Genomic DNA, 10315 nt, shown 5'->3' with positions numbered 1-10315 from the left:
TCTCCTCTGAGATGATACCGGTCGGCTGGGCATTGGGCAGCTAGAACAACCGAGCGCGCCCTCTGATTATATTCACAGATATGCGACAAAATAGAATCAGGCACTGGCGTTTCAATTGATTATTTTGTTTCAATAGTTTCCATGCAGCAAATGAAAGGTCGAAACCTTTTCAAGGGAAAACAAAACTAAAGCAATTAATATGTTAAAGGAAATAGTTCACTTTCACGAAATTATTTTTTTTGCAACGGATTTATGATTTTTTATGTTCAAAATAATCAGCAAAGAAAATAAAACCTTTTTTATAACAAAAGATTATTTTCTATATTTTGATATAGGAAGAACTTTTCAGTTTCTGCAAGGCACACGCGATCCAGTATGAAAAGAGCATGGGTCCCGAAAATTCTTCAGAAACAGAGAAATTATCGCAGCCACCGGCATTTGGGCGATCTGCTCGATCTGATAATGTTCCCCTGAATGTCCTAATTGATCAGTACGAGAATTTCTCTAGAGTTCTCGTAGATAATTTCTCTACTTTCTGAAGAATTTTCGGGACCCATGCTCTTTTCATACTGGATGGAAATATATGCAAGGCACACATCCTCAACGCAAGACACCTTTTTCGGGACGAGAAATAGAATATCTTTGCCTAGGGTGATCGTTGGGCTGTAAAAGCTCCTGATTTATGCTCGTCTCAGCCCAAGCTACGGAACTGCTATTCCAGTTCAAAACCCATGTTAAAAAGTGAACTATTTCCTTTAAGGAATGAAGATTATTGTGTTGTAGCATTCAAAACGCAACTTAAATCCCATAAAAAGACAGGTAAGAAAATATGTTACCATTAATCATCAAAAAGTAAAAAAAAGCTACGAAAAATGTGGTAAAACACGGACACTGCACGTTCTAGCTAGCATCACGGCTACGAACGATGCTACGCTACTGGGACCGCGTCGCCGGCCAGGCTGGGCTTAGTCCAGCGGTGGTCGCGAGCTAGGTGAACTGACTGGGCCGATCACAGAACGGTGCGGAACTGACCGCGAGGCAGTGGACTCACAGATCGTGACCCGTGCTAACAAATGGCGACTACCCTTCGATCGGATCGGGCTGATTGTTACGTTGAAAAATGTGATTGTTGAGTTAAATGCGACATTACAAAAAGGCCATCGAGGACCGCAAAGACTCATGGTTTGACTTTGACTAACATGGTGGACGAGGTTCTCGGTACTGAGTTAGTAATTGTCGATGTGATACATCCAGTAGCTGCCTGCTTGGGATATAAACGGGAGTGAAAACGAAAGCACTTTCAATGTTTCGGCGAACCCAGCACAGACCACACCGCAGTTATGAGATACTGTCACGAAAACAGAAAGAAGCAAATAATCCCGTCTCACAAATTCCGCTGACCCTTAGGTGACTTTCATGCACCGTGTGCGTGTCCCATCACTGCAGCTACCTATGAACCAGGATAAGCCACAACGCCGCTACTACACGTCCTCGTGAACATGGAGAGGGGTGGCAAACCACCCGTCCGAAACTGTATAAAGCTGCGGCAGCCCGCCCTGCTGAGCAGTCGGCTCCGCGCCGGCCGCAGCTCCCGGTACAAATGTACAAAACTCCGCCACTGGGGCGGACACAGCGGGGTGAAGCCTCGAACTGGGCGTCTCCACGGACACCCAGGGCAGCGACAGGGGGACGCAGACGGCTGAGGCCCCTCCCGGACACAGACACATACAGGCACACAGACAGACAACAGCGGCAGGCGGTCACACGCGGGTCGGTAGAAAAATAGAGCGTCCATCGATAGCTGTGGACAGACGCGGCCGCAGCGAGCAGCGGCCGGACAGCGACCAGACAGGGGCGGGCGGCGCTCTGAGCAGGGCACGACTAGCGGGGTAGCGGCAGTGCGCCGGGCAGCCGTCCACGACGGCCGCCCTGGATACCCGAACAGACGTCACATTGCGCGCAGTGGTTGGTTGGGCAGTCGTCTAGAGTTAACTGATAACACGCCTGGCAGACATACCCTGGTTCTTCACATAGTGGCAGCTTTCCCACACATGACACCCCTCAGTCGCGGCGCGCAACGCCGTAGATTTAACGCCCACTCGGCGTTTAACGCCAAATGCGCAACTGTTCAATACATAATCCTTAGCACAAGAATGATTAAATATCACATTATAAATCTAGCACGGCAAGCAAACAAGGATATCAATAAGCGCTTTCGAGATGCCATTTCAGTCACCGAGTGACTGATCAGAAACTGGCTGCGTGTGCCGTTGAAAGTGGCAGTTTACAAAGAGTAAATAACCTTAAAAAATGTCTTAATAATAAACAACCGTTTAAACTATAAAACATCGCATGCACGGTACTATGATTATCAGCAAAACAAGCGTTGACTTACAGATATCACACAACCGAAAGAGAGTGAACGAACAACCCTCAATGCCTCTGGAAGCTGTAGTAAATATCACAAGGCGACTTCAAAGAAACGGTGCTTGCAGGGCAGAACACGGAGCATGCGGATCGGCCGCCAGAGATCTCACCAGAACACTCATTCAGCCCGGGATTGTACGGAGGCGGCCCGAGACTGGCTGAGCGATTCCACGTCCCGCTCGCGTCCTTAGATCCCCGGCACTAACCTGTGCTCACACCGGCGCTCACGTCAAGCTCACACCCCCGGCCGTCGGTCGCGCACCCGATCGCGCTTTGAGCGCTTGCGTCGGCCCTTGGGCGACTTCTCGAGGAAGAGCGCCTCGTGGAAGTCGTCGGAGCTTAGAGTGCTCTCCTGTACGTGCAGCACGCACGAGAGCTGACCCTCAGAGGGCGACACGGGGAACCGGAACACGTCTCGCCGCTTCTCGGCGTCAGAGGCCGACTTGCTGGCGCGGAGCTCAGCCTGCGGAGGCGGCGGGGAGACGACCCTCACCAGGTGCAGACTCAGTGTGGAGCAGCGCGACGGTCGGCCGGCTGCCGACGGCGACAGTGCGCCGCCGCCGACGGGCAGCGGCGACACGATCGGCGCAGGAGGCGGTGTCGGCGGCGACGTCTCCTCGCCGCCCGCCGGCTCCGGCACCAGGCTCAGCGAGCGGCCGCGCGTCACAGTCGGCGCCGCCAGCGCGCCGCTCGGGCTCCGGCAGTCGCGCGCCGGCCCGGCCGCGGCCGCCGCTGCCTCCGGGCTCCTACTGATGGACACACCGCTGATGTAGAGTGTCGGCGAGCGAGGGATGCCCGTCTCGCTCTCACACTCTGCCGAGCTCTCTGTCTCGAGCGCCGGCCGCTGGATGACGATGTGCATCCGTCCGCGGCCGTCTGACGCCGAGCTGACCGACTCGTCGTCGGCCAGGTGACCTGACAGACGGCTGGCCGTGTCCCGCGTGGCGGACGGCAGCGGAGGGGGTACCGGGCGGCCGGACAGGATGGCAGACACCTCCCGGTCGGCCGGGTCGCCGCCGCCGCTCTCACCTGTAGGGGTGGGGAGTGGGGGTTTGACGGCCGGGCGACAGGGGTGGCGGGAAGGGTGTTGAAATTGGAGCAGTTCATGAATCAAAGGTGAGGTGATTTCTACAAATAAAGAAACCGGCCAAGCGAAAGTGCGCAGATATGTAGCCAACCAAAACTGTGCACAAAATGCAAAGGAAACATGCTTATTAGCAGAATTCGGATGGATATATCCAGCTGCCCTATTATTTAGAGGCCGGTGAAATATTTAGACAACCCGAAGTAAACACCCAGTAAGTAACTAAATAAACATAAATACCAACCATTAAAATTCCGACTAAAGATATTACAGAATATGGCACACCTCAATAAAACGCACAATGTTTAAGACAAATTGGCCCTGTGTCACCTATCAACATTCCATCATGCATTCCGTCTCACTTTGGCTGTGTAAGCTGTCATCAGAAAATCAGCAACTGAATGTCTCAACGGAGCACTTAGCACTCAGCCACCGCCAGGCGACGAAAATCCGCTGAAAGGGGAAACGACAAACCAAAAACGTAAACGGAGCAAAACACTGTGGAGGAACAAAAATCGTGAATAAGAAAAAGAAGGGATACATAAATTACAACCGTGCAGGTATGTGCTGGTGCATTCTGTTGCAATAACACTACAAAATGTCCAACCAATGAACTTTGTCATGCAACGAACATAAAGGGATCAACGCTAGCCGAGCTAAACAGCCATGATGAGCCACCCATAAACCCACCACGATCCCCACCCTCCATTTCCTTTCCTGACCTTCACACCGAACTCACATTCACTCCAGTGACATATGCTGGGTTACTGTTCGACGCTGCCCAACATAACGTCACAGGCTGTCCCTTATCTGTCCCTTCCCAGAGCCTTGCCCCTTGCCTCTTCCCGCACCCCATCTTCCCAACCTCGATGTCAAAGCATTAGCGACGTGGACCCATGTCACCACTGACCGTTACCCTCTCCAACGCCAGCAAAGTTAATAGTTTCCACTGACTTAATTCTACCCCATGACTCTCATGCCCCTGACTGACTGTACCACCGTCTGCTTCCCATTCTCTCCCAGACGCCATCACGTACCCGAGTTATCCGACAGCACCGCGTCGGCCGGCTCCTGACAGCGCAGCTGGCCCAGCGACTGGGAGCGCCGCGGCGCGCGCCCGGTGCCGTCCGCCCCCAGCGCTCCCGGCTCGCTGCGTACGGGACGCAGAGAGCGGCGCCTGCCCCGCTCCCGGGGATGGTCGGAGTACTGGGGCGGGCAGCAGACGGCAGCCTCCGCCGGCGGGTAGCCTGGGGACGGGGGAGGGGCGGTAGGTTAGTGAGTGGGCTGTTGATGGAGGACAATCAAACGTGTCCAGAACTGCAGTGATGGACCGCCATTACTGGAGTGATTACAACAGGGAGAGGGTGGTCACTGGCCGCACTCCAGGAAGCTGGTCAGACAACAGTGACAAAAGGGTTAAACCTTTTACCTTAGTGATCTGAGAGGCTAGATTCCAGCTACCGGAGGAGTCAGACCCAGTGCTTCGAATGATCAAATTCCACTGATTATGGGCTACAAATACAGTACACATCAGTGACTACCGATTAGTAGATGGCCTCCGATCCCAAAAACTTCGCGCCACTAACCGGAGGAGGTGGGTGCCGATGTGGAGGTGGTGGCCTGGTCGGCCGACGCGCCGGCGCCGTCCCTCGAGCTGGCACACCAGGTGGCGCCACCGCTGCACGAGAGAAAGGCCACAGTCAGAGTCTGAAAAGTCGAAACATGGCGGGCTGAGCACGGTACAGAACAGGGCTGATGAGTCGGAGTCGGAGTTTGTCAGAGTCGACAGTCCTGCCAGGGTCGGACCCGATTTTTAGAAGTTGCAGTTGGAGGCGGCGTCGGAGTCACCAGCAATTCATCGACTCCGCAGATCTGTCAAAACTGCGGCGTCAGTCGGGCTCAGTCGAAGTCGGAGTCAGAGTCACTGAAGATCCATGGACACAGCGGAGCCCGGCCTCAGAGTGATACAGTGGCATCCACGGTCCAACGCGTGGTATCCTCACCTCTCCGAGACGCTGCGCTTCCTCTGCCGGTTCAGCTCCTCCAGCTGCTGGAGCTGAGACATCTCCAGCGCTATCCGCAGCTCCATGTTGTAGCCGCCCGGCATCATACCGCCTTGGTCTGTAAACAGAGGTCAGGACAAAGGTTAGATCTTAGGCCGGAGCACAGGCCAGATTACAGGCAAGGCAACGGGAAGATCATAGGTCATGCATCATCCCGCCCTCGTCTGTGTACATTAACCCGGCAGGCGGTGGGCCTACCAGCCACCTTCCGCGCGGTGGGGGGGGGGCACTTTTTTGCCCCCCCCCCGTATCTCCGAAACTACTGGACGGATCCGGAAAATTCAAACGGCGTTCGATAGCCCTGTCAAATTTGTCGAAGGAAACCAAATTTCATTGACCTCGAGGTCACCGATGACGTCACAGGTCAGGTCAAAGATAAAATGTTCCACCGTTCACGGGGCTTCTAGGGAAAGCGCTGTAACACCGAGTAAAACGCATTTTGTCGAAAATCAGCGATAAGGCGTCAGTTGTCTAGTACATATGTTGCTATTAGAGGTCACTGGTCATACCAGGTCAGGTCACAGGTCAGGTCACCAAAGGTCACCAAGGGTCACCACATGAGCCCAACTTTACTAAGGTTATGCGATGCATGTTTTATGGCCAGTTTTTCATTTCCAACTCAATGGTGTTGGTTATAAGACCATCAGGTACGGTTTAGGTTACTTTCTGGTGGAGGTCAGATCAAGGTCCCGTAGCTCAGCCGGTCCCGTAGCTCAGTTGGTTAGAGCGTTGGACTCCGCGTGGTGAGAGCACGCGTTCCCGGTTATGACAGTCCGGGTTCCAAGCGCGACGGGCGCTCGACATTTATGGGCCTCCTGACAGGTATGGTTGCGGTTGGTGGCAGGCCGTAGCCAGGCGAAGTCAGCGAGGGGACCGGCCGTGCGCGGCTTTGTGCGCACGTTAAACTTTGGACTCTAAATTCTGCCATAGAATCGGAATTGCGCAATCGGAGGGTAGAGGGCAGGGTCATCGCAACAAGCTTCGCTTAGCGGTGGCTCTGTCCTTGTGAATCCTTCCCATCAAAAGGTTCGGACTAAATTTATAAAAAAAAAAAGAAAAAGAAGAAAGAAAGGTCAGGTCAAAAAAGGTCAAATTTCAAAGTTGATATTTTTGCATAAATGGATATCGATTCGATGCAGCTCGTCACGGGGAGTCTAATGGTGGTCTTTGTTTTGCGCTACGAGGTCTAGAATTGCTAACAATTGAGTTTGAAAATTTGACGTCATCAATTTTGAACAGTTTTTTTCGCTATAACTTGGCCAAAAAAAAGAGGTATCGATCTCAAATTTGGTATGTAGATAGAAGGCGGTAGGAGCTATCACATATATTCCGTTTTTTTTTTCCAAATTCAAAAAACTTTTTGGATTTTTGGCAATTATATTCAAAAAATCCATTTTTTGATTTTTGGGGGTCAAAATCCAAAAAATTCGAAAAACCGAAATATCAGTTTTGTAGCCCTTCTAATTCCACACCTTTTATGTCTGAAACATTTTTCTGTATCTCTAAAGCTGTAGGCCTGACAGCTCTTCCCGCGAAACCTTTTTTTGGGTCGAAAATGGCAAAAATGACGTCACTCTGACGTCATTAGCGGCCAACCTATCATAGCCTTTGGAAAAAGTTTTGGTCACCATGTGCGCTAGCTGCTCCCGGGAGGGTACTGAAAGTTTGGTGACGATCGGCGCAGCGGTTCTCGAGATATATCGAAAAAACTAAAGGGGGGCAAAAAATGCCCCCCCCCCCCACCGCCTGGAAGGTTAAGTCGACTTAACCGTAATTCAAATTTGCGGACAAATGTCAACCACCTGTCCAATGACTACGAACAACCAAGTACTTTAGCCAAACGCTATCCGCTCTTCCTCCGTGCCCCGTTTTCCCGTTTTCTCTCTCCCGTTTGACCTCCGGCGGCGTCGCGGGGCAAAACCTGACACTCACCCATGAGATCGCCCAACATATCCATCCGCGAACACTTCAGTGAGCAATAATCGTGCGTGGCGCCCGTGCGAGGGTTCCGAGCGCGGGGCCGGCAGCAGCCCTGGCGGCGGCACTGGGAGAGAAACCGGGCCGCGAGCGCCGAGAGAGCGTCCTCTTCCTCATCCTGGGGAGAGGGGAGGCCGGGTTAAAGAACCGCGGACAGACTGGTCAGATATTAAGTTACTGGGACATCTTATATCAGTCCACCGTCCCAGCACATATTTTACCACATATCACTAGCTCCCTAGACTAAATCGAATATCACCTCGCCATTCCCTCACCAGGACCTGTCAAATATCACCTTGTCGCCTTCTTACGCCATCCAATCTCACATCCTAACCACCTCCCCGACCTTTGTCAAATCTCATCACACTACAGCATCCTCTCTATTCCTGTCAAAGTACATTTGACAATCACCTCATCACCTCATCATTAACATCACCTCATCACCCATCGGTCTCCACGCATCTCACCTCGTCGTCCTCCCAGTCAACATCTGGCCAGTCGTACATGGCCGACAGGTTGGTCTGCATGTCCCGGGAGTAGGCAGACGCCGGGTCCAGCTCCGACAGAGTGGCCACCACGTGAGGGGGTAGCTGCAGGGAGGTGGGCGAGGGTGGAGATCAACACGGTTTGGGGAAGACGAACGACATGGCACTTACTTCAGAGACGGTGGGGTGGATTGAGCTAGCTTTCGGCTTGGCTGTGACTTAAAAGATACATAGAATTGCGCGAGATTAAAATATCTTGCTATTACAATGAAAACCAATAAAGAAGTAATGTAAAAACGGCAATGAGCCCTCCCGTTCCTAACTTGAGGCTGCCCCACACTGGAACTCGCATGCGGGTTGCGAGTTTGCGGGTTTTGAGTTTGCGGGCATAATACTAATTCATGAGTGATTAGACCGTTCCCTTATGGTAACTTCACGAATGCAGTGAAGCCGGTGCACCTTCAGAAACTTACATATAGTCGCAATACCAGCGCAACGAACCAAAATTCGACTCCAACGAAAAACCCGCAAACCTCGCAGAACTCGCAGACCTCGCAGCGAGGAAAATCGAAAGTTGACTCAAAATCAACTTTTGGAATGTGATGCAAAGTCGCTCGCAAGCTAAAAACACGCAGACTCGCTTGTTAGATGGTAGTGTGGGTCACTCAGCCTAGATTGTATCTTTTGATTTTGAAGAAACCCGAAAATCCAAAAACTCGCAACCCGCATGCGACGTCCAGTGTGGGGCGGCCTTTAGTCAACCACTCTGCACGGACCCTGACCAGTCCCTCACGTTCCTTACTTGCCCAACTACGCTACACAGACCCTAAACAAGCCCCCGCGCCCTAGCACCTCTGCCGACCCTCCCCTGCCCTTACCTGACTGGCGGCGCCGTAAGAGGCGGACATGTGTCGACTCCAGTGTCCGCGCACCCCCGACGGCGTCTCGGGCGGCAGCAGACCGCGCTCACATGCCTGGATAAACTCGTCACGCTGCCGGCCGACGGTGACGGGTCAGATGATTGAAAGGGACGGGTCAGACGACAAGACATGAACCGTACATAGAAAAGATGGAGATATTTAAGTGAGAGGGTAGGCGTGCTCAGAGGAAAAATAACTCGTCCACGAAAACAAATGTAAGGTAGCTTTAAGCATGATAATCTTGATGATAACGCACGCATGAGGCAATAGCCACTGCACCATTCACCATGAATATTTGATCAATTCGTACAAAGCGCAACTGTAAAATAGCTAGGTACAAAGATGCGAGCAGATGCCTCATGGTCTGTGAGACATCCCCGTTTAGATGACTTACCTTTCTCCTGACTAGCTGCGTGGCGGTGACGATGGTAGACATTGGCGTTTTGAGGTAGGGCAGTGCGGCCACGGTGGCCAGAGACTCGGTGGCCTGCTCCAGCTCCGACTGGAGACGGACGGCGATCGGGTGGGAAGGGTAAGTGTTAGGGCTGAAACAGACACTTTCCGCGTTCAGGAAATCGCATGCGAGAGCCTATTCACATACATTGTAATTCTTCTCGCATCAATCGCTTGCGGGAGGTGCGTGCGATTGATGCGAGCATACTTCCATGTATTTGAATAGGCTCTCGCATGCGATTTCCTGACTGCGGAAAGAGTCTGTTTCAGGCTTTAGACTGACACCGGCGCCAGCATGGGACCAGCACAGACGGCCTTATAGACATCGGTACAGACACTGTCAAGACGCTTACAGCAGCCGAGTACTAACACAGAAATCGGACGGGACACTCCGTGAAACGGGCCAGTGATTCCAACAACGGAGGCTCAACAACTGACTGGGAGCGCAACTGCAGTAGAGACTTGAACACATAATCTTTGTACCAAATTACCATATATCGGTCATTGCGTCCGCATCATATCTGTAGGTATATGAAGAAGAGCAGCGTCTCATCATACAGTCTTGGGTTTAGCCCCTGGTTCTCGATACCACCCAGACAGTCAGCCGGCGCCGCCACACTGACTGCACCACACGTCCAACTCCGCCCCTCACCTGCATGAACTCGTATATGTTCTTGCTGTAGCTGTTGACCTCGTCCATGAAGTAGGCGTAGACGTACGAGCCAGAGAGGAGGAGGCGCGCCTTCTGCAGCTCCCGCAGACTTTGGTCGACGAACCGCAGTCCCTCCAGTTCGATACCTGTCGGAGGAGAGGGCGCCAGCGTCGGTTAAAGTTTCTGCCACCATTGGGTCCGTTGAGCGGACTTAGGCTACATCAGAACCCGTTATTCTCTGCTTAGCTATCGCG

The 10315-nt window shown here is 52.6% G+C and overlaps 1 protein-coding gene across 1 annotated transcript in view; it reads right to left on the bottom strand.

Annotated features, from left to right (window-relative positions):
* Window positions 1–1283: 1283 nt before the first annotated feature.
* Window positions 1284–10315, bottom strand: part of LOC122364469 (ankyrin repeat and IBR domain-containing protein 1-like) — a 55670-nt gene continuing 46638 nt past the window's right edge. The window contains exons 14-22 of the mRNA XM_043334851.1: window positions 10062–10207; window positions 9351–9458; window positions 8915–9028; window positions 8019–8141; window positions 7507–7669; window positions 5515–5632; window positions 5098–5189; window positions 4549–4758; window positions 1284–3456 (exon numbers count right to left, since the gene is read on the bottom strand). Coding sequence (XP_043190786.1) covers window positions 2663–3456; window positions 4549–4758; window positions 5098–5189; window positions 5515–5632; window positions 7507–7669; window positions 8019–8141; window positions 8915–9028; window positions 9351–9458; window positions 10062–10207 — 1868 coding nt within the window. The 3' untranslated portion in view covers window positions 1284–2662. The remainder of the gene's footprint in view (window positions 3457–4548; window positions 4759–5097; window positions 5190–5514; window positions 5633–7506; window positions 7670–8018; window positions 8142–8914; window positions 9029–9350; window positions 9459–10061; window positions 10208–10315) is intronic.

The sequence above is a fragment of the Amphibalanus amphitrite genome, unplaced genomic scaffold (genome assembly GCF_019059575.1).
Source record: "Amphibalanus amphitrite isolate SeventyFive unplaced genomic scaffold, NRLGWU_Aamphi_draft 000678F_arrow, whole genome shotgun sequence".
Lineage (NCBI taxonomy): Eukaryota > Metazoa > Arthropoda > Thecostraca > Balanomorpha > Balanidae > Amphibalanus > Amphibalanus amphitrite.
This window is presented reverse-complemented; position numbering and strand designations above follow the sequence as displayed.